The 25,385-nt window shown below is 32.6% G+C and overlaps 1 protein-coding gene across 4 annotated transcripts in view; it reads right to left on the bottom strand.

Annotated features, from left to right (window-relative positions):
* The window catches only part of STXBP5L (syntaxin binding protein 5L), a 371,562-nt gene that overhangs the window by 241,380 nt on the left and 104,797 nt on the right, over positions 1–25,385 (bottom strand). For all 4 annotated transcript variants that reach the window (XM_067738756.1, XM_067738754.1, XM_067738755.1 and 1 more), the window contains exon 6: positions 3,321–3,455. In XM_067738756.1, coding sequence (XP_067594857.1) covers positions 3,321–3,455 — 135 coding nt within the window. The remainder of the gene's footprint in view (positions 1–3,320; positions 3,456–25,385) is intronic.

Consider the following 25,385-nt stretch of genomic DNA (forward strand, 5'->3'; position numbering starts at 1 on the left):
TTATTCTTACATCTTCCCACAATACCCAAGTATTGCCTCTTCTATCTTCTAACTATTTGTTTAATATGTCAGCTTATCTTCACTCCTAAATCCACCCTAATTTTTACCAAGAATACAGTCTTTTCTCTTTTCAATGATTTCTCCATACCTGCATTCAGAGTGGACTTCCTAAATGCAAATTTGGTCAAGTCAATTCTTTGCTTAAAACTCTTCAAAATCTAGCTCCCGACCTTAGATAAAGTCTAAATGCTCAAACTGGCTTACAAGCCTTTCATACTATATATTTTTATTATCTTCTCAACCTTATCTCTTGCCATCCTTTCCCCCAGCCTTTCCAACCAACTAAACTACTTAAAATTTCTGTGCATGGAACAAAAACTCTCACATTCTATCCTTTAAAACTTCTGTTCCCTCTTCCTGGAAGCCCTCTCCTCCAGTTCTCCACTCACCTAACTGAAACTCATCCTTCAGATCTCATGGATGTAGCTTCCTTCACAGATACTTCTCTGAGACTTCATGTCTATATTAGGTATCCTTTTTATAGAATTTTCACTTTATATTTCCAATATATTGTAATTGCCTTTTTACTTAATCTCACCTTTATTACACTGGAATCCCGAGAGGAGAGAAACTATGTCTTCTCAGTTTATACTTGTTTCCAGGAGCTAGTATATCATAGTGCTCAATAAATATATTTGAAGTCTGTATGCCTTACATCTATGATTTAGTTCTAAATTTCATGCTCAAATTTTTAATCACATGTAGAAAAAACTGGTTATTTTTTTTTCTTTTAAAGCTAGGGCTGTCCTTCAGATACAGCTATTTCTGTGCTATAACCTGGAACATATTTTCCCATATAAAATTTTTTAATGTCATTTTTGTTCTATACTACTATTTTATAAGGTATTCTACAAACATTACCGTTTCTACAAACATCACAAAAATGGCTTCCAGTTTCCAAATAACCAATATACACATTATGAGAACACAAGCTATTTATAATTATGGGAACTGCCTACAATTACAATTAGGAGACTTCACTAAAAACACAAACAAGCTAAAAAAATAACAAACATTGAATGAAAAGTATTTCAAGTAAGAACTTAAAATAGAAATAATCTCATATAGCTCAAAGATAATTCTGCATTTCTCACACTTAAAACATGTACTATTAAAATTTGTTTAAATTTCTAATTATAAAATGATTCTTCTTAATTAAATATGTATTTTATTATTATCCCATACCCTTAACACATATTAATAAGTGGCATGCATTTTCTAATGTATCTCAAGAGGTAGAGAGCAATTAAAAGACTGACTGCTCAGGGAGACTGGAAGTTAGCATTTAAAATTATATCTATCACAGTGGGACTATAATTTCATGGAAAAGACTTCTGGAAATCTGGTGTAAATAAAGCAAGAAACAGTCAGGAGATAAGGTGGCTACTAATGATTTCTTGAGGATATTTCAAAGTCATTTTCAGAGGCACATACAACTCTATAAAACACCGGATTTATATAAATGTGAGATTCTATTCAGAATCACATGCATAAGAAAATATTATGAAAAAATAAAATGCCTTATTTTATTTCTTTAATTTCTCCTAATTTTACCCTCCTTTATAATATACATTTTAAAATTTTCATTAGTTCTGAAATCATAAAGTATGGACTATGTAAATACATATAGGGTGTAAGTCATAGTTCAGGTCGTATTAATCTGAACTATGAAAAGGATTTGTTAAGTAAATGAATATAGAAACAACATTGCAAATGTGGTGAAATATTTGATCTGTTTAGATAAAAAACTCTTCTTAATTACTTTATCAGCATTGAATTGACCACAAATGATACACCTATTACTATCTGTACTAATATTAAATTTATATAAAATCTCTATGTTTGATCTCTCAAGTTTACTTTATCAATATCCCAAAACAATATTATGAAAACAAATATTAAGTTCAGCCCTATTTAGTGCTTTTATAGAACTAAGATTATAGGGGGAAAAGCCTTTCCCAAATAGCTGAAAAAATAGATAACTTTTTGGGAGACACATAATTGTCTACCGGACAAGTGTTTTTAAAAATATACACATAGAATATTAAAATATATATGAGCAAAATAGCTCACACCAATTATAATTATAAATGAAAGCTGTAAGTCAACAGCACTTGTATCTATTTATCATACTAATTTTCACTGTCATTAGTTATTTAGTAGCCACTCTGTGGAAAGCACCAAAATAAGCCAAATATGAAGGAAAAAAGAGCAATGAACAAAGGATTCTGCCCTGGAGCAGTTCTTAATCTAATGAGGAAGAATTATCATTAATTAAAAAAACTCATTAGGACATAATATGAGAGGAATATTTTAATAAGAATATAACTAGTAACAACCTTCCCTATCAAGTAATATACATGAACATTGAAACATTGGGAATAGGGAATAGTAGATTTATTTTAAAGACCACAGTCAAGTTTCACGAAAATAGGCTGTTTTAATCAGAGTTTTAGAGAAAACTAATTATGCAATTTAGAATGTATATATACGTGAGAGAATGAGCCAACCTCAAGTCAAACGTACCTTATTAAGGACGTAATATGTACAGAGCACAAACATTTATTAAAGAAAAATTGTTTTTCCAATTAACACATTGACCAGGAAAATTGTCTCTGTATATGCTACAAAAGATGGCTTGGAATTCCATGAAATTTCACATTCGAGGGATTTCACATTTCACATGTGTAGAAACGTAAATATCAGTGCCAAATGAAAGTGGTAATTGCCATCAGCCACATACCCAAAGAGCTGTATACATCACAACATGAAAGATACTGATGAACTGATTCTTCTTGGAACTCAGAACAATATGTTAATGAGGCAAGTGAAGAATAAGCTACCAGCATTTAAAAATATGTGAACTGATCATAATTATTTTTACATAAAGCTAAATGTGGTCATAATCCACTTGCCACTCCCACTGGAAGTGGCTATACTAAGGTTGACTATAAAGAAATGAGATGATTTTCATGTATAAGTTTTAGAATAAGCTTTAATATTTTGTCATCAAATTTTGTATACATAATAACCCTTAATTATTTACAGTATTTGGAAAGTCTAAAATTAGCATATGTTAATACTACAATATATATTTTTAAAAGCCTTTCGAGTTTTAAATTATTTTAGATGAACTTTTCACTCAAATTCATCATAAATTAGCCATTGATGTTTCAAATAACTCTGCAATTTGATATATATACTGCATAACCATAAGATATATTTAATCCAAATAAAGTGGTATTCAAGTTCAAACTTACAGTTCAATTGCCTTGTTCCACATGATAACATATCCAGAAAGAATGAAAGATTCAATATTTACAATATGTGTATTTCCTCTTTCTGTTCCAACATAGAGCCATTTACTCTGGAAAGGTAGATGACAGTAAGTAATTCTGAAAGAAAGAAAATTACAATTAAAATATCTAAATTTTATATCTGGTCAGCATTATATTTTCCTTATGCTTATAACATAGCGATACCTATATAAACAATAAAATTTACCATATACTCAGTAGCCCTTAGTTATTAGTTAGAGTTTATAGGATAAATAACAATAGTATGTCATTAAAAATAATAATGATAAAACAACCACTATTAAGTATCTAACATGGGCACTGATATATATTATTTCTAACTGAAAATAGCACTTCAAGACATATATATATTTCTGTTTCACAAAAATATTTGCTTTTACTTGCCTAGGACTGACAGCTAATAAGTGGCAAAACTGGGATTCAAATCCATTCCTGTTTGGTTGAAAAACTGCCATATTTCTACAATGCTACACTGTTTGCTTTTTTTCACTTGAAATAAAAATTAGGTATATATGAAACATAAATTTCAGAGGTCAGAGAGTCTGTAGCTTTGTCTACATGAGGTGATGAATTATTTACTTTTTATTCTGATGTTTGGCATCTAAGTAGTATAACGAAAACTTATAAGGTCAGAGATCCATTATACTATTCCCTTATTCTTTTGTTCTGCCTTCATCCTCACAATGGGCTTTCTGACCAATTCTGGGAAACTGTTCCACAGCCAAAGCAACCATGACTCCTATATATGAAATTTGGGAATTTATCAGAGTCTTCTATCCACAGCATCATCACTTTTTCTAGTTGGGCCTACTTAGGCTCCCTAACCACTCTTAAAAAGACATGGGGGGATAAGTTCACAGTTATTCCTTATCCGAACTTGTTACTAAATCATAATATTTCCTAGAGTTTATTTAGAAAAGGAGCTGGTAAATTGTTAGCAGAGCAAAACAGAATTCTGACACCAAGCAGACACACAACTATGGAAAAAAAAAAAGGAAAATGAATGGTAAATTCCAAAAAGGATTCCATCTTGTACCTCTTTATATAAGAGTGAACATGCAGTATGTCAAATTTATATTTTCAATCTGGTTCATTGACTTTCTCTACACCAAACTTTATCTATTCAAAAGTATTCTGTTGAAGGCACCTTGCACACTACAATCCAAAAAACTAGAAGCCTTGTTATTACATACACATTTACAGAGTCAATTGACAATCTAATTAAAGTATAACATATATGACATTGGACAATTTTGATTAAAACCTAAAGTCTAGAATTGCTGTTGCCAAGAGATACTCAATAATGTTCCACAGAAAATAACTTGATAGTCATGTTTCTAGGCAATGAACAATCAATTTTCAATTCAATCCATGTAGAAAGAGGAAGCTCATTTTAAAAAGGATCTATGATCACCCTTTCTGAATACTGGGAGAGTAGAAAAAACACCAATCCCATTAAAGTAGACACAAATACAGGAGTTCAGATAGAAAAGGAGCAAACTTAAATATTACATGGTCATTTATAAGGTTAAGAAGAAAAGTCTAAGAACTGCCAGGTTTCAGTAATGAGACCTGAAGCAAGCAGCAAAATTCCAATATAGACAGACTTTACAGTAAGTACAAGAACAGTGGAATACATGAAGATCCAAACAGAAATATAAATATTCCTTGGACCAACACTACTGTATTCCTCATTCTTATTGATAAGAAACTAGACCCTTTATGACAAAAGGGTTTCATCTTATGTCCAAAGTCCAACTGATGGGTCATGGTTAAACAAGTAAGAGATTCCCAGAATTAATCTGAACCCAGTTTGAAAAGTAGAACAATAAAACAATAAAAACACTAATTTGAAAAGATATATGCACCCCTGTGTTCACTGCAGCATTACTGACAATAGCCAAGATACAGGAGCAATGTAAGTGCCCATCAGTAGATGAATGGATAGAGAACATGTGGTATATACATGTACAATGGAATATTACTCAGCTACAAAATGGATGAAATCTTGCCATTTGTGACAACATGGATGGACTTTTGCTAAGTGAAATAAGTCAGACAGAAATACAACTATTATATGATTTCACTTATATGTGGTATCTAAAAAACAAAACAAATGAACATAACAAAACAGAAACAGAGTTATAGATACAGAGAACAAACAGGTGGTTGCCAGAGGGGAGGAAGATGGGAGGATGAGTGAAATAGGTGAAGAAAATTAAGAGGTACAAACTTCTAGTTACAAAACATATGAGTCATAGGGATGAAATGTATAGCATGGTAAATAGAGTCAACAATGTAATATCTCTGTATGGTGACAGATGATACCTAAACTTATCGTGGTGATCATTATATATAGAAATATCAAATCACTATGTTGTGCACCTGGAAATAACATTGGGTCGTAGGTCAATTATACTTTTTCTTTTATTTAGTATCTATATGAAATTATGGATGTTCACTCTTCTTATTGTCATAATCACTTCATGATGTATGTAAGTCAAGTCATTATGCTGTATACCTTAAAGTTACACAGTGCCGTATGTCCATTTTATCGCAATAAAACTGCAAGGAAAAAAAAGAAACTGAAACCTAAGGACAACCACTCGAAAAAGCCAGCTATGCTTTCCTAAATAAAGCAACTACTTAAGCTATAGCCAATCCCATAATCCTTTGCTTTGCTTTCATGTCTTATCTATAAAAGTCTTGCCCCTAGCTATCTGTGGAGCACTCTTAACCACCTCTGTTGGCACTGCCCAATTCAAATTGATTTTCGCTCAAATTAACTCTTAAAATTAAAAAAAAAAGTAATGTGATTTACTTAAGATGATTGACATAGGTGAAGGAGAGGGCATCATTAAACTTGTGCTGTGTGTTTGATAACCATAAGTGACTAATCAATATCCTTATAGAACTTAATTTACTGTACTTAATAGCTACATTTTCATTTATAATGTATTTCTACCACCACCACCTGCAAGATGAAGGATTTTCTATTATATGTGGGCCTTGGAAAAATAATATTGTTCCTATATCCATATTCACTCATTCTTTCGTAGTAAATCATCTAACACATTGTCTTCCTTCCATTCATCCATTTATTCAAGCTTCACTGAATAATTCTTTATAAAAAGTACTGTCCTTGATTACAACATACCTAATCTTTTTCCTTAAAAAAATATAACATCTAACAGGAGAGATAAGACAAGTTGACAAGAAAAATAAAAGTAAAATGTGTTAATTGCTATAAAGAGTTCAAAGGAGGGAGGGATTAATTCAAGGGAAATCAAGGAAAGCTAAGGTAGAAAACTGTACAGTATTTGAATTGGGCCAAAGGACTCTGTAATTTGATATATTTTTTACATAAGCATATTAAATAAACAAAATACATGTTTCTCAAGCTTGAATAATATACAGATCTTTAAAAAAATTTTTGCTGATCCTCACTTTGACTTACTTTTATAACTTCTTTAACTTATATATAAAAATAAGAAATTCCTCATACTTATGACTCATATATACATAAAACAAAAAACAAATTAAATACAAATAAAACTAGAATTCAAATGACAATTAATTTACATGACATATGAATTTTTTTTTACAAAAATAAAACAATCTCACAATATGGATATGATTCTGACTCCACAGGTTCTTTTATGTCTATACTTACTCTGTGTCTCTCTTTCACCACTTGCCTCTACTTGAATACCTTTGAATTCTGTTCCATAGTATACCATCACATAATTTTATAATCATTTGGTATGAATACATAATACATGTGCATAGTCCACTTTGATTTTTTATTAACCCATAACAATTAAAATAATACTACTTGGTACCAACACAACCATAAATGCAAATATAACTTCACATATTGAAATTGTATGGCAGTATTTTTGCATAAGAGGGTTTATTCAAATCATTCAGAATATTTCCATTAGTCTGATTATAAATTACTGTGGATAATTCACAACCCCAAGACTATAAATCCTATTTTGAGAAACACTGTCAATACACAAGCCAAAAATATACTGTAAAAAGGAAAATGGCTTAAAATTACAAAAATTATGCTGTATAAAATTTAGTGGAAGATTTCAGTTTTGAAACCTTCCCCCCCACTAAGTTCTAACATAGTTCAATTTTAATCTTATTTTTTGTCTGGATTCCAGGTGAAACTTCTAGTACCGGGCATGATGACTCTGGCACCAGTCCCTTCTATAATATTTATAATCATTCTTTATAACCTGGTTATACTCAGAATCAGGTATATGATTCTGCATATTAAAAATACAAACCAGAGATGACGATTCAATAGTTCTGGAGTAATATCTAGGAATACTGTTTTAAAACTCTTTCTGGGTGGTTCTGATACATAACCACAGTTAAGAACTACTAAATTATAACAACAACCTTAAAATTTTAGTATAGATAAATATCTCATTAAAATGCATATCCCAGATTCCAGTCACACAAACTGTGACTCCTTGGACTTGGGATGGAACATATGACTGATATTTTAACAAATATTTTGCTATTCAAAATGAAGTCCATAGACCAGCAGCATGGATGTTACCTGGAAGCTTAGTAGAAATTCAGAATCTCAGGCCCAATCCCAGAATTAGAATTTGAATTTTATGAAGAACCCCCAGGTGAGTCACACACACATGAAAGTTTAGGAAGCACTTCTCTAGATGATTCTGATACAGACAATTCATGAACTACATTTTAAGAAATGTAGTTCTGTGGCTGAATGACTGCTGCTTACTTACTCTTCAAGTTTTAGGATAAGAACCTAAATTACTAAGTTAGTAGTAGGGATAAAGCTATGTAGTACCCCCCAAACAGCTAATGATGGTTATAATAATGATGATAAGGTGAAGCACAACAACAGCTAGGGAAAGGGACAGATAGCTACCCTAAGATTCCCTCAACATCTTAAGTCAAAGGCTGATATTTAGGAGTTTTAGTGGAAAAACTCAAATCATATAAAAAGCAAAAATAAGGAATTAAATTTTCTTTATGAAAAAGAATCTGATAATTTTAGACAACCTATATCTAGCTGAATTATAATACAAGAGATAAAATTAAATAGGTAGTGACATTTTAGTTAAATTTCATTCATTGTCTTAATGGGCTCTAATTAACCAGACAGTAAAAAATTCACTGAATTTTATTGCCCATAATTAGTTGAAAAACTAACAAATGTAAGTCAAATTTTAAAAATAAGTCAAATCTGCATTTGCATAGGGAATAACAATGATTTTTGGCAAATGCAATTCTGAGAAGCTTATTTTCATTCTCCTACAGTGAAAGAAATAACATTTTCTATCATCATTTAAATTCATAGAATATTTCAACTTCTGAATGGGAGAACTGAATTAGTGGAGGCCACGTGGGGAGCAGGAATGAATCACAGGTCTTCTGGTCAGGGTGATAAAAGTAGAAGTATGATGGGGAGCCATAACCCCACCCCAGTAAGATGCCTCTCCCAACCTCAGGTGTTAGTTGAAGGCCAAATAGGGAACCTGAACTTCTATTCCCACCAGTTAGCAACAAGAGGTCATCTGCCCTTCTGTTGCCAGAGCAAGGTCAAAACAACCCACCCAAAACAGGAGGTTTAAATAAGACCTAGGGTGCCATAACATTATACTGAAAGTGTTCAGTTTGTATTAAAAAATCACTCATACCAAGAAATAGAAAAATCACAGTTTGAATTAAAAAATAGATACCAATATCAAGATGATACAGATGTTAAAATTCACTGAAAAACATTTAAAAGAAGCTATCATAAAATGGAACAAGCAATTATGAATAAAATGAAAAAAAAAACAAAAACCAGAAAGTCTCAGCAAAGAAACAGAAGATAAAAAGAAGAATCAAATGCAAATTTTACTACTAAAAAGTACAATAAAGAAAATTTTAAAACCTACGGATAAACTGAATAGCATAATGGAGGAAACAGAAGAGGCAGTAAACTCAAATATAAAGCAATATAAATTATCCAATCTGTAAAACAGACAGAAAACAGATGTAAAAAAAAAAAAATCAGAGACTCAGAAGCCTGTGGGACAAAAACAAAACATGTGATAACCATCATGTTATCAGGGTCCCAGAAGGAAAAGGATGGGACTGAAAAAGGAGTCAAAAAAATAATGTCTAAAAACTTCCCAAATTGGTAAAAGGCAAAACAAAGGATTCAAGAAGCTGAAAAAACTGAAAAGGATAAACCCAAAGAAATAAAACCAAGACAGATCACAACCACATATCTGAAAACTAAAAATGAAAAGAAAAAAATCTTGAACGTGGCAAGAGAGCAACAACACTTTAACTACAGGGGAAAAATTCCGATGATAGCAGATTTCTCATCAGAAAACAGGGGACCAAAAGGAAGTAGAACATTACTCAAGGGCTTAAAGAAAAGAACTGTCAACCCAGAATTCTATACATGCCAAATACATTTCTGCTTTTATTAGATGAAGGAAAGCCAAGAATTTGTCACTAAAAGATCAACTCTAAGAGAATGGTTAAAGGGAGTTTACTAAACAAAAAGGAATAATTTTTTTTAAAATAGGAATATTTGAATATCAAGTGTGAATAAAAAACAACAAAAAGTAAAACTATGGGTAAATACAATATATTTTCCTTCTCATAATTTCCTAAATTATGTTTGACAGTTGAAGGAAAAATTATAACACAGTCTGATTTGGTTCTAAATATAGAGAGAGGAAAATTTATTATAAATGAGGGAAATAAAAAAGAAAAGGTCTTTATACTTCATTCAAACTGGGAAAATGCAATAGCAAAAGACTGTGGTAAATTGTTTATATATAATGAAATGTCTACAGCAACCTCTAAAGAAGTGAAGTGATACAAAAAGACACTAAATAATAAAGATAAATCAAAATGAAATTCTAAAAAAATGTTCAAGTAAAAACAGGATGGCAAGAAAAAAAATACCAAGTAGGTTAAAAACAGAGAGATCAAGCAGACAACAAAAAATAAAATGAGATCTTAAGTCCTGAGATATCAATAATTACAGAAAATGTAAACACCAATTAAAATACACAGATTGACAGAGTGAATTGAAAAAACATAACCAAACTATACACTGTCTACAAGAAACTTACTTCAATTATATTGACATGGAAAAGCTGAAAGTAACAAGAATGACAAGATATATCATGCAAACATTAATCAAAAGAAAGCAGAAGAGGTTATATTAATATCAGATTAAAAAAAGAGTTCAGATAAAAAAGAGTTCAGATAACCAGAGACAGAGAAGGACATTATGTAAAGATAAAAGGTCAGTCCACCAAGAAGACAGAGCAATCCCAAATGTGCATGCACCAAACAACAGGCTGCAAAATACATGAAGCAAAAACTGATAAAACTGAAAAGAAAAAAAGAGAGACTCCATGATGCTAGTAGATTTCAACACCTGTCTCTAGCAAATCAGTAAGGATACAGAAGAACTCAACACAACCATCAGCCAACAGAAACTAATCAACATTTATAGAATAATCTGCTAAACAACAACAAAATAGGCATTCTTTCCTAGCAGCCATAAAACATATACTAAGATAGATGATATCCTGGGCTAAAAAACCTCAGCAAATTTAAAATAATTCAGATCATATACAATGTGTTCTCTAAACACAATGGAATCAAACTAGAAATCAATAAAAGAAAGATAATAGGAAAAAAATCTCCAAATACTTAGAATTAAGCAACACACTTCTAATCCATGGGCCTAAGAAGTCATCACAAGGGAATTCAAAAAATGCACTGAACTGAATGACACTGGAAATACAATAAATCAAAATATGTGGGAGCTTAGACATTGATTTGAAACTTTTCCTAAAGCAATGCCAAAAGGGAATTTATAGCACTAAATACTTATATTAGAAAAAAGGAAAAGTTTCGAATCTATGTCTAAGTTCCCACTCTCAAGAACCTAGAGAAATAAGAGCAAAATAAATCTAAACCAAGTAGACAAAAAAAAAAATAATAAAAAGCAGAAATTAATGAAATTGAAAACAGTAAAGCAATGGAAATAATCAATGAAACAAAAAGCAGTTTCCTTGAAAAGTTCAATAAAACTGAAAAATCTCCAGCAAAACTGACAAGAAAAAAAAAAGGGAAGACCATTTAGCAATATTAGGAATTAAAAAGGAATATCACTACAGATCATGCAAACTTAAATATGACAGTAACAATTTTACACAAGTAATTCTGACAACTTATGAAATGAACTGATTTTTATGAAATGAAATGAAATGAACTGCTTTTTCATTTCAACTTATGAAATGAACTGCTTTTTATGCTTTTTCATTTCATTTCAACTTATGAAATGAACTGCTTTTTTCAACTTATGAAATGAACTTATGAAATGAACTGCTTTTTATGAAAAGCACAAATTAGAGGGCTTCCCTGGTGGCGCAGTGGTTGAGAGTCCGCCTGCTGATGCAGGGGACACGGGTTCGTGCCCTGGTCCGGGAAGATCCCACATGCCGTGGAGCAGCTGCGCCCGTGAGCCATGGCCACTGAGCCTGCGCGTCAGGAGCCTGTGCTCCACAATGGGAGAGGCCACAACAGTGAGAGGCCCACATACCGCAAAAAAAAAGCAAACAAAAAACAAACAAACAAAAAAAAAGCACAAATTAGAGCAATTCCCCAAATCTGAAGTAGATTGAATAGTTCTATAACTAGTAAGAAAATTTAATTAGTAATTTAAAAATTTCCAGAAAAGAAATCTTCAGGTCCATATGGTTTCACAAGAGAATTCTATCAAATATTTAAAGAAAAAATATCACCAATTCTAACAATCTCTTCCAGAAAATACAAGAGGGAAAACTTCCCAATTCATTCTATAAAGATAGGATTACCTGACAGTGAAATCAGATAAAGACAATACAATAAAGAAACCCACAAAGTGTACACCCTAAAAATATATAACTTTTACTTGTCATTTTAACTCAATAAAGCTGGAAGGGGGAAAAAAGTATGCACCAATACTCCTCATGAATACTGATGTAAAAATCCTTAACAAAAGATTAGCAAATAGAATTCAGCAATATATAAAAAGACCAAGAGAAGCTTATTCCAGGAATGCAAGGCTAGCGCAATATTTGGAAATCGGTCAATGTAATTCACCATAGTAACAGGCTAAAACAGAAAATATGATCATATCAATTGATGCAGAAATAGCATTTGACAAAATTCAACATGCACTCATGATAAAAGCTATCAAAAATAGTATTAGAGAGTATTCTCTCAACTTCATAAAGATCAGCTACAAAAAGCCTACAGAAACATTATACTTAATGGTGAAAGAATGAATGCTTTCCCTCTAAGATCAAGAACAAGGCAAGTTCTTCTATTTCTAGTTCCTTGAAGTGTAAAGTGAAATTATTAAGGTCTGTCTCATTTTGTAATGTAGGCATTTATCACTACAAACTTCCCTCTTAGAACTGCTTTTGCAGACTTTCATAAGTTTTGATATATTATGTTTCCAATTTCATTTGTTTCAAGATATTTCTTGATTTCTCTATTGATTTCTTCTTCAACCCATTGGCTGTTCAAGATCATGTTGTTTAATCTCCACATATTTGTGAATTTTCCAGCTTTCCTCTTGTTATTGATTTTTAGTTTCATACTGTTGTGGTCAGGAGATATTTGGTATGATTTCAATCTTCTTAAATGCTAAGACATGTTTTGTGATGTATCATGTGATCTCTCCTAAAGTATGTATGTTCCATGTGCACTTGAGAAGAATGTATATTCTGCTCCTGTTGGGTGGAATGTTCTGTGTATGTCTGTTAGATCCATTTAGTCTAAAGTGTCATTCAGGTCCATTATTTCTGCAATGATCTTCTGTCTGAATGATTTACTCATTGCTAAAAAAGTAGGTACTGAAGTCCCCTACTATTATTGAATTGCTATTTTTCCCTTCATATCTGTTAACAATTGCTTAATATACTTAACTGCTCCAATATTTAATATGTATATGTTTACAACTGTTATATCCTCTTGATAAATTGACCCCTTTATCATTATATAATGAACTATTTGTCTTTTGTTAGTGTTGGACTTAAAGTATATTTTGCTGATACAGGTATAGCTACCCTTGCTCTTTTTTGGTTTCCATTTTCTTGACATATCTTTTTCCATCCCTTCACTTACAACCTGTTAGTGTCCTTAGTGTATGGTATTGGAAAGCAGACTTACATTCATTGTAAATGCATATTGAAAAACCACTACAAACTTTCTAAAGAAGTATAACTGATATGCTAGGAGAAGAGAGAAAACAAAATCATACAAAATGCCCAATTAAAACCAGAAAAAGTAGAAAAGGGGGAAGAAAAGATTTAAAGAATAAGTGCAATGTTTAGAAAACAGTTACAAATATGGTAGATATTAATTCAACTATTCAACAATTACATGTAAATGTCTTTGTTGACAAATTAAAAGATAGAGATTTTCAAAGTAGATAAGAAAAATAACTATGGGTTATTGAAACAAAAACTCTTAAAAATACTGACAGTGTTCCACTCTGTGATATTTATCCAAAGAAAATGAAAACACTAATTCAAAAAATACACACACCTCAAGGTTCATAACAACATTACTTACAACAGCCAAGATACGGAAGCAACCTAAGTGTCCAACAACGGATGAGTAAATAAAGATGTGGGAGATATATACAATGGAATATTACTCAGCCACAGAAAGAATGAAATTTTGTCATTTGTGACAACATGGATGGACCTGGAGGGTACTATATTTAGTGAAGTCAGAGAAAGACAAATACTGCATGTTTTCACTTATATGTGAAAGGAGAAAGATATACATATGATGCTAACACTAATCAAAAGAAAGCTGAAGTAGCTATATTAACTTAAGACAAAGCAGACATCAGAACAATAAATATTATCAGGGATAAGGATGGGCATAAAATAATGATAAAAAGGTCAATTCTCCAAGAAGATGTAACATCTTAATGTATATGCACGTAACAACAGACATTAAGGGCTTCCCTGGTGGCGCAGTGGTTGAGAATCTGCCTGCTAATGCAGGGGACACGGGTTGGAGCCCTGGTCTGGGAGGATCCCACATGCCGCGGAGCAACTAGGCCCGTGAGCCACAACTACTGAGCCTGCACGTCTGGAGCCTGTGCTCCGCAACAAGAGAGGCTGCCATAGTGAGAGGCCCGTGCACCACGATGAAGAGTGGCCCCCGCTTGCCATAACTGGAGAAAGCCCTCGCACAGAAACAAAGACCCAACACAGCAAAAATAAATTAATTAATTAAAAACAGACATTAAAATACATGAAAAAAACTGATAGAAATGCAAGTATGAAGAGAAGAATTTATTAATATAGCTGGAGACTCTAACACCGAGGCAGAAAGTCAGAATACAGGTGACCAGAATAGCAGCATCAATCAACTTGATGTAATTGACATTTATATATTACTCCAAATAAAAACAGCAAAATTATATTCTGTTTAGGCTCACATGAAATATTCACTAAGACAAACACATTCTGGAATAAAACACACCTTAACAAATTCTAAAAGTAGGAATTACATAAAGTGTGTTTTCAAAATATGATGGAACTGAACTAGAAATCAAATACAGAAAGATAGCTGGGAAATCCCCACACATTTAGAGATACATATCTAAATAAAGCATGGTTCAAAGAAGACATCTCAAGAAGATTTTTTTATATATTTTAACTAAATGAAAGCAGAACTACTCAAAATTTACAGGACACAGTGAAAGCAGGGCTAAGAGGAAAATTTATAGCACCAAAGTGAATATTTGAGAAAATAAAACAAACACATGGTTACCAAAGGGGAAAGGTGGTGGTGCGGGGATAAATTAAGAATTTGGGATTAACATATACATACTAGTATACACAAAATAGATAATCAACAAGTACCTACTGTATAGCACAAGGAACTATACTCAATATTGTGTAATAACCTATATGGGAAAAGAATCTGAAAAAGGATGAATATATGTGTGTGTGTATATATATATATATAACTGAACCACTTTGCTGTACACCTGAAACTAACACAACATAATATGCTGTAAATCAACTATACCTCAATTTAAAATAAAACTTAAAAAAAAAGAGTTTTAAAACCAATAATCTAATATTACACTTTGGGAAACTAGAGAAAGAAGAGCAATTTAATATTAAAGCAAGAAGAATAAAGGAAAGAGTAAAAAATTAGAGCAAAAGTAAAAAAAGTAAAAAATAGAGAAAATCAACAAAACCAAAATATTGTTCTTTAAAAAGATTAATAAAATTGATAAACCTCTAGCCAGGCTAATCAAGAGCAAAAGAGAGAAAACACAAATTACCAATGTCAGAAACAAAGGAGGATCATCATGCTACTCCCATGAATATTAAAAGGATCATTAAGGAATACTATGAAAAATTCTATGTCCACAAGTTTTATAACCTATAAGAAATGGCCTGAGTCCTTGAAAGACACAAACTACTAAAACTCACACAAAGAAAAGTAGATAATCTGAATAGGTGTTGGGAGGTGGAGATATTGAATAATATCCTTTGAACTGAGAGGGAACTTTAGGACCAAAAAATGAAGCAGGCATCTCCAGAAAGTGTAATTATGAAGTTTACTGTAGTTATCTTACACAAAGGCAGGACTGGGTGGACAATGATTCAGAGGCATTTGCAGCTGCACTCCAAGAGGATGAAAGGGGTGCCTAGAGATATAAAAGGGCCAAAGGTAAGAATAGAATCTGCCTACCAAGTGAGAAGCATGTCCGTACCAACAGGAACACGGGTTTCCCCCCACCCCGGGGGCCTCATGACCATTAAGCATCTGTATCAGCAAAAGGCATTCTTCTAGTTTTCATAAGGGCATAAGGGTAGAAGTTGATTGGGGACTTATCTGGTTTGGGCATATTCCTTGTGAGTAGGCTAAAGCTCAGTCCCACAGAAAGAGGAAGAATTAGGACTTCAGGCCTAAGATGGAGCTAACAAAATGGAATCTGTGTGGTTCAGTCACACGGTAGGACTATACCTATTAAAGAAACTGAATGAATTAATAACCTTTAAAAAAATAAAAGAAAGCAACAGGCCCAGATGGGTTCATCAGTGAACTCCACTAAACATTTAAGGAAAAGAAAATACCAATTATCTATAATCTCTTCCAGAAAATAGAAGCAGAGGCAACACTTTCTAACTCATGCTATGAGGCTAACATTAGCCTAATACCAAAGCCAGACAAAGACATCACAAGAAAGGAAAACAATAGACCAATGATTCTCATGAGCATACCTGCAAAAATCTTCAACAAAATATTAACAAATAAAATTTTTAAACTGTATAAAAATAATTCTACACTACAACTCAACGTGATTTATTCTAGGTATGCAAGGCTAGTTCAGTATTTGAAAATCAATTAATGTAATGAATTATACCACCAGTCGAAAGAAGAAGGATATTGTCAATAGATGCAGGAAAAACATTTGAAAAAATCCAGCGCTCATTCATAACAAAAATGAAACCAACTCTTGCTAAATCTGAGTTCCCTTACTGAGTTTATGATTAACCTCTCCATCAAAAACATTATTCCCTTTCTTGTCCCCTCTGACATCAATTTGGTGCTAACTGAAAACTAATCAACCAGAGTCAAATGACTAAAATTGCTATTGTTGATGACATCATTAATGTACTAAAATTGCTACTATAGATATCATCATTAACGTACAAACTCAGGTTGTTTCTCCAGGGCAAGATAAGCTAACAGACCCCTGAGCCATGGACCACGTGGCCTGAGAATCATAAACTAGAGACATCCTTTCTCCTGAAACAAAGATTAAGAAATGTCACGAGATGATGATTAATCCAGCCTCTATGTTCTTCCCCCTTATTAAAAAAACTCTAATTCAAAGACCAAGTTGGAGTAAATCTGAGACACGTCTCCCACTTCCTTGCTTGCCGCCCTACAAATAAGCCCTAACTTGGCTTCAAACAACCACTGTCAGAGTTTGGCTTTCTGCGCCGTGGGCACACGAGCCCTTGCTCAATAACAAAAACTCTCAATAAACTAGGAATAAAGAGGAACTTCTTCAACTTGATAAAGAATAGCTACAGGGGCTTCCCTGGTGGCGCAGTGGTTGAGAGTCCACCTGCCGATGCAGGGGACACGGGTTTGTGCCCCGGTCCGGGAAGATCCCACATGCCACGGAGCGACTAGGCTCGTGAGCCATTGCTGCTGAGTCTGTGCTTCCGGAGCCTGTGCTCCGCAACAGGAGAGGCCACAACAGTGAAAGGCCCGCGTACAGCAAAAAAAAAGAATAGCTACAAAAATGCTTCAACATCACACTTAATGGTGAGAATACGTGCTTGTCCCCTAAGATCAGAAACAAGGGAATGATGTCCCCTCTCATCACTCCTATTCAACATTGTATTAGATGACGTAGCTAATGTAATATGAAAATTAAAAAGAAATAAATGATATATAGATTGGGAAAAAAGAAATAAAAATGTCTATGTTCATAGAAGACATGATTGTCTATGTAGAAAATTCCAAAGAACTGACAAAAACAACCTCCTAAAACTAATAAGCAATTTTAGTAAGGTTTCAGGATACAGGACAATTGCTGTCAATTGCTTTACTATGTACCAGAAATAAACAAATGAAATTTAAATTTAAAAACACAATATCATCTATAATAGCACCAAAAAATGAGATGCATGGATATAATTCTAACAACATATGTACAAGATCTATATGCAGAAAATTTCCATGGGTTAGTAATGGGACAGGGAGGGAGGAGAGTGAGTGTAACTACAAAGGTACAGCACAAAAAAGATCTCTGAAATAATAGAACAGTTTCTTATTTTGATTGTAGTGGTGTTTACATGAGTGTCCACATATGATAAAATTGCATTATTTAGGGCAGACTCAACTACAAACACACACACACACACACACACAAATGAGTACATGTAAAGTGAGTGAAATCTGAAACTGTGAGTAGTACAATGTTGATCTCTTGGTTAATATTGTACTATAGTTATATAAGATATTATAATTGGAGAAAACTGGGTGAAGGGAACACAGAACCTCTCTGTACTATTTTTGCAACTTGCTGCAAATATACAATTATTTCAAAATAAGAAGTTTTCTAAAAAGTGAAATAACAACAAACAAAGCCTGAGAGAATTCATCCCAATAAACCTACAGTAAAATAAAGAATAAAAAATATTCTTAGGAAGAAGAAAATGAATCCAAACAGAATTACAGAAAGAGATAAGGATCAGAAGAAAGAATAAACATATAATGGTAAAAATATATTAATATAAACTGAATATTGAGATTATAAACTATATTAGCAATACATTATGGAGTTTAAAGTGAATCTAGAAATAAAACACATGGTATCAATTATGCAAAAGGCAAGAGGGATGGTAAATGGAGATAAACGTTAAGTTACTGTCATTATCAAAGAAGTGACAAAAGAAATACTGTTTTAGACTGAAATAAGTGAAGCTTCTATGTTGAAACCTCTAAGTTAAACCCTCAAACAAAAGGGAAAAAATACATATTAACTTCACATAGAGAAAATAGGATAATCAAAAGTTTAAATCGAAAGCAAGGGAAATTAAAAAGAAATATAAAAATTAGAGTGAAATAAAAAACATTAAGATAGTAGATATAAACCCAGATATATCAGTAAACTATATTAAATGTAAATATACCAAGTACAAGACCAAGATTGTCAGACTAATTTTTTAAAGTATATGTTTACAAAAAAGAACATAGAGAAATTGACAGTAAAAAAATAGAAAAATACACACCATGCAAAAACTAACCAAAGAAAGCTGGTATAGCTATATAAATATCAACAATGTATATTTTAAAACAAGATACATTACTAAAGAGAAAGGGGATATTTCATACTGATAAAGGAATAAATAAATATATATAACAATTCCAAATCTGTATGCATCCAACAATTTAGCTTCAAAACATATAAATTGTTAGCATTAAAAAGAGAAGTATCCCTCTACTTCACTTCACTGTGCAGCAGAAACTAACAACATTGTAAACAACTATACCCCAATTAAAAAAAAGAGAGAGAAAAAGAGGTAGTCAGATCTATAATCATAGTGGGATATTTTAACACTCCTCAATACTACCTGGAACAAATACAAATAGAAGCCAGTAATAATTTAAAAATCCAAACAACACAATTAACAAACCTGGTCTAATTTACATATATAACATGCACCCAATAACAGATGAGTAAAAATTCAGTTTTTGTGCACATTCACCAAAATTGTCCATATTCAGAATCATAAAACAAGTCTTAACAAATGAAAAAAGAACTAAAATTATATAGACTATAATCTCTCCACAGTAGTATTTCATTGTTTACTAACAATAAAAAGATAAATAAAAAACCTCCAACTGCTTGGAAATTAAGTCATTTATAAATAACGCAAGAAATCATGGAGAAATTATAACAGATTTTAGCTTCACATTAATAAGGATAAGACATACCTACAATCTCCAAATACAGCTAACACAGTATAATTTACAGGAAAAATTTTAGCCTTAAATTCATTTGTTATAATGAAGAAATATTAAATTAATTACATGAGATTCCATCTCAAGAATCTAGTTAAAAGATAGTTAATCAGACACAACAAAAGTTGCAAAGAGTAGTCATCAATGAACTAGAGTAACATACGTTGTTCAACTGAGGAAGTCAACAAATCCATCAAAATGATAAATCTATCAAAATCACAAAAATGATAAATATGCAGATTGATCATGAAAAATGATAACTCAAAAATCACCAATATCAAGAATGAAGAACAGATCTTCTCTATCCATTCATCAGTTGATGGACACTTAGGTTGCTTTCATGTCTTGGCTATTGTAAATAGCGCTGCTATGAACATTGGGGTGCATGTATCTTTTTGAATCGAGTTTTCAGCTTTTCTGGGTATATGCCCAGAGTGGAATTGCTAGATCATATAATAGCTCTGTTTTTACTTTTTTAAGGAACCTCCATACTGATTTTTCATAGTGGCTGCACCAATTTACAGTCCCACCAACAGTGTAGGAGGGTTTGCTTTTCTCCATACCCTCTGCAGCATTTATTATTTGTAGACTTTTTGATGATGGCATTCTGACCAGTGTGAGGTGATACCTCATTGTGGTTTTGACTTGCTTTTCTCTAATAATTAGCGATGCTGAGCATCTTTTCATGTGCCTGTTGGCCATCTATAAAGAACATGTGGTGCATGTGTATATATATATATATATATATATATATATATATATATATATATACACACAATGGGATATTACTCAGCTATAAAAAAGAATGAAATTAGAACATTCTTTAACACCATACACAAAAATAAACTAAAAATGGATTAAAGACCTAATTTAAGACTGATACTATAAAACTCTCAGAGGAAAACAGAAGAACAGCCTTTGACATAAATCGTAGCAATATCTTTTTCGATCCATCTCCTAGAGTAATGGAAATAAAACAAAAGTAAACAAATGGGACGTAATTAAACTCAAAAACTTTGGCACAGCAAAGGAAATCATAAACAAAATGAAAAGACAATCCACAGAATGGGAGAAAATATTTGCAAATGAATCAACTGACAAGGGATTACTCTCCAAAATCTACAAACAGCTCATGCAGTTCAATACCAAAAAAACCACAAACAACCCAATGCAAAAATGGGCAGAAGACCTAAATAGACATTTCTCCAAAGAAGACATACAGATGACCAAGAGGCACATGAAAAGATGCTCAACATCACTAATTATCAGAGAAATGCAAATCAAAACCACGAGATATCACCTCACACTGGTCAGAATGGCCATCATCAAAAAGTCTACAAACAACAAATGCTGGAAACGGTGTGGAGAAAAGTGAAAACCATGGTTCGAAAGGATACATGCACCCCCAATGTTCACTGCAGCACTGTTTACAATAGCCAAGACATGGAAGCAACCTAAATGTCCATCGACAAGAATGGAAAAAGAAGATGTGGTACATATATACAATGGAATTAAAAAGAATGAAATAATGCCATTTGCAGCAACATGGATGGACTGGAGATTATCATACTACGTGAAGTAAGTCAGACAGAGAAAGAAAAATATCATATGATATCACTTATATGTGGAATCTAAAAAAAATGATATAAATGAACTTATTTACAAAACAGACTAACAGACTTAAAAAACAAATTTATGGGTTACCAAAGGGGAAAGGGAAGAGGGGAGGGATAAATTAGGAGTATGGGATTAATGAATATACACTACTATATATAAAACAGATAAGCAATACGGATTTACTGTATAACTCAGGGAACAATATTCAATATCTTATAATAACCTATAATGGAAAATAATCTGAAATATATAACTGAATCACTTTGCTTTATACCTGAAACTAACACAATATTCTAAATCAGCTATACCTCAATTTAAAAGAGAGGGAAAAAAATGAATGAAAAACAGGAAATTACTATAGACACTACTGTTAAGGCCAATAAATTTAAAAGTTTTGATGAACAGGATAAATTTCTATCAAAACATAACTTACCAAAACTGACTCAAGGAAAAAAAGAATATCTGAATATTCCTAAACCTATTAAAGAAATGAATATGCCATTTAAAATCTTCCCACAGAGAAAAACCCAGGCCCAGATTGCTTTACTGATGAAGTTTTTTTCAAATTTTAAGAAAGAAATAATACCAATCTTTCACAAGTATTTGTAGAGTATAGAAAAGAGGAAACATTCCCTCATTCCCCTCCATTTTATAAGGTCAAAATAACTATGACTTAAGAACCTAGCAGGGAATTCAAAAGAAAGGAAACTTACATGCAAAGCTCTTTTTAACATAAATATAAAACTCTTAACCAACTTATTAGCAAAATATTAGCAAATTCAGCACATATATTAATGCTAATACATCACAAAAGTTGTATTTATTCTGGGAATACAAGGGTCATTTAACACGCAAAAATCAAGTGATGTTATTTACCACATTAATAGATAAAAAAGAAAAAAATAATATGATCATCACAAAAGATGCATAAGAACTATGTGATAAAATTTAACACCATTCATAATTTTAAAATATATATGCTTATAACAAATTAGGAGCACAAGAAACTTTCTTAAACTAATAAAGAATATCTATTTAAAAACGTGCAGCAAACATACACTTAAAGGTGAAATAATAAAAATATTTTCCCTAAGATCAGTAAGTAGACAAGAAAAGCATTGTCCTTGGACATTTTATTCAATATTGTACTGGAAGTCTATGATGGACAGATTCCAAGGTAGTCCCCACAATCACCACCTCCTGATATCCTTGCCCTTGCATAATCCCCTTCCCCTTCTGTGTGCACAGGACCTGTGATTTGCTTATAACCAACGGAATATAGCAAGGGTCATGAGATGCCACTTTCATTACTAAATCACATGTGATTGTAACATTCATCTTGTGAGAAGACTCTCTCCCTTATTGACTCTGAAGAAGGAAGCTGCCAGGTTGTCAGATGTCCTATGGAGAAAGGCATATTGGAAGCAATTGACAGTGGTCTCTGGTCAACAGCCAGTAAAAACTAAGGCTCTCGATGCATCAACTTGTTAGGGAACAGAATGCTGCCAACAACCAAATAAGTTTTGAAAATGGATCCTTTCCCAATCAAGCCTCAGATGAGGTCACAGCCCTGGCAGTCACCTTAACTGTAGTTTGTGAGATCCTGAAACAGAAACTCATCTAAGCCGCACCTGGTTTCCTGACCTACAAACTCTGAGATAAGAAATGCATGTTGTTTTAAGCCACTAAGTTTGTGTAATTTTGTCACACAGCAATAAATAACTAATACAACAGGCGGGGGAAGGGGAAGCTGCGACGAAGTGAGAGAGTAGCATTGACACATATACACTACCAAATGTAAAATGGAAGGCTAGTGGGAAGCCACTGCATAGCACAGGGAGATCAGCTCGATGCTTTGTGATGACCTAGAGGGGTGGGATAGGGAGGGTGGGAGTGAGGCTCAAGAGGGAAGGGATACGGGGATATATGTATACATATAGCTGACTCACTTTGTTGTACAACAGCAACTAACAACACTGTAAAGCAATTATACTCCAATAAAGATGTAAAAAAAATTAATAATAATAAATAAATAAATGCTTCAGTACTCCAACCGTGCAAAAAAAAAAAAAAAAAAACTAATAGAAGGTCCTAACCCCAGTGCAATAATAAAAAGAAATAAATATAAAGACATAAAACTAAAGAAGGAAATAAAACTGTCATTATTTGAAGATGGCATGACTGTGTACATAGGAAAATCTACAATAGATAAGCAATTTGAATTTAAGTAAAGTCATTGGACACAAAGTCAACATATAAAAATAAATTATATTTTCATATTCCAACAAAAATATTAAAAATAATATACTGTAATATAATTATCATTATGTACAATTTACAATATATTATCCTTTTATCATTATGTACAATTTTCAATAGCATTTAAAGTTATCAAATATTTATGACTAAACATAAAAATATAGAAGACCTCTACCGAGAAATCCATAAATGTCATTTAGAGAAATCAAAGAATACCTAAGTAAGTGGTGGGATATATACTATGTTTGATTCCCTGACTGTGTGTGATTCAGGCAATGAATCAATATGTCATCATTGTTAATGACAATCAATCGATATTGCCATTCCCCATCATCATGGGGAATGTCAGTTCTCCCCAAATTGATCTACAGATTCAAGATATTTCTAATCAAAATCTCAGATGTGTTTGTGGAATTTGACAAGTTATTTCTAAAATTTACAAAATTTTAAAAGTTTTTAAATTAAAGAATTAAATTTTTAAAATTAAAGAATCAAATTAAAGAATATCCATTAAATTGAATACTACATAACAATGAAAATAATAAACTATGGCTACATGCAACATGAATGAAACTTACAAATATAATGTTGAGCAAAAGAAGCCAAATAGGGACTTCCCTGATGGCACAGTGGTTAAGAATCCACTTGCCAATGCAGGGGACACAGGTTCGAGCCCTGGTCCGGGAAGATCCCACATGCCAGGGAGCAACTAAGCCCGTGTGCCACAACTACTGAGCCTGTGCTCTAGAGCCCACGAGCCACAACTACTGAAGCCCACGTGCCTAGAGCCCATGCTCCGCAACAAGAGAAGCCACTTCAGTGAGAAGCCCACGCACAGCAATGAAGAGTAGCCCCCGCTCGCCACAACTAGAGAAAGCCCACGCAGAGCAACAAAGACCCAATGCAGCCTAATTAATTAATTAATTAAATTTATTTTTTAAAAAAGAAGCCAAATACAAGTAAGTAGATATGTACAATTCCATTCCTATAACTGTGAAAAACAACAGGCAAAACTAATCTATAATGTTTGAAATCAGAATAGTGTTACACTTGGGGGTTAGGTAGTGATTAGAAGGTAACACAGAGGGATTTCTGTGGCTTTAGCAATTTTCTGTTTCTTGAATTGTGCATTTGTTACATGGATGTAAAATTATTTCAAGGCATACACTTTAATATTTACACAGTTTCTTGGCAGTTTGGTAACATTTGCACACACACCAAAAAAAGAATAAGGAAACTTTTTATGTACTAATAAGGAATGATCTTGAGAACATGTAAAGGGAAAAAAACAAGGTACAAAACTGTTTGTATAATGTGCTACAACTTATGTAACAGAAATATATGATACTTTCATATTTGTCTATAAATACATAAAGAAGAAAATTATGTTACATATAATATTTGCTTATATGTGTACAGAATGAATCTCTAGAAAGACACAAGAAATTAATAACACTGCTTGGCTCTGCGGATAGACAGAGTGTCCAGGGGACAGGAGGGGAAGAAAGATCCTTCACTGTACATACAACTTTTATCTTTTGACTGTCA

The sequence above is a fragment of the Pseudorca crassidens genome, chromosome 5 (assembly GCF_039906515.1).
Source record: "Pseudorca crassidens isolate mPseCra1 chromosome 5, mPseCra1.hap1, whole genome shotgun sequence".
NCBI classification, from domain to species: domain Eukaryota; kingdom Metazoa; phylum Chordata; class Mammalia; order Artiodactyla; family Delphinidae; genus Pseudorca; species Pseudorca crassidens.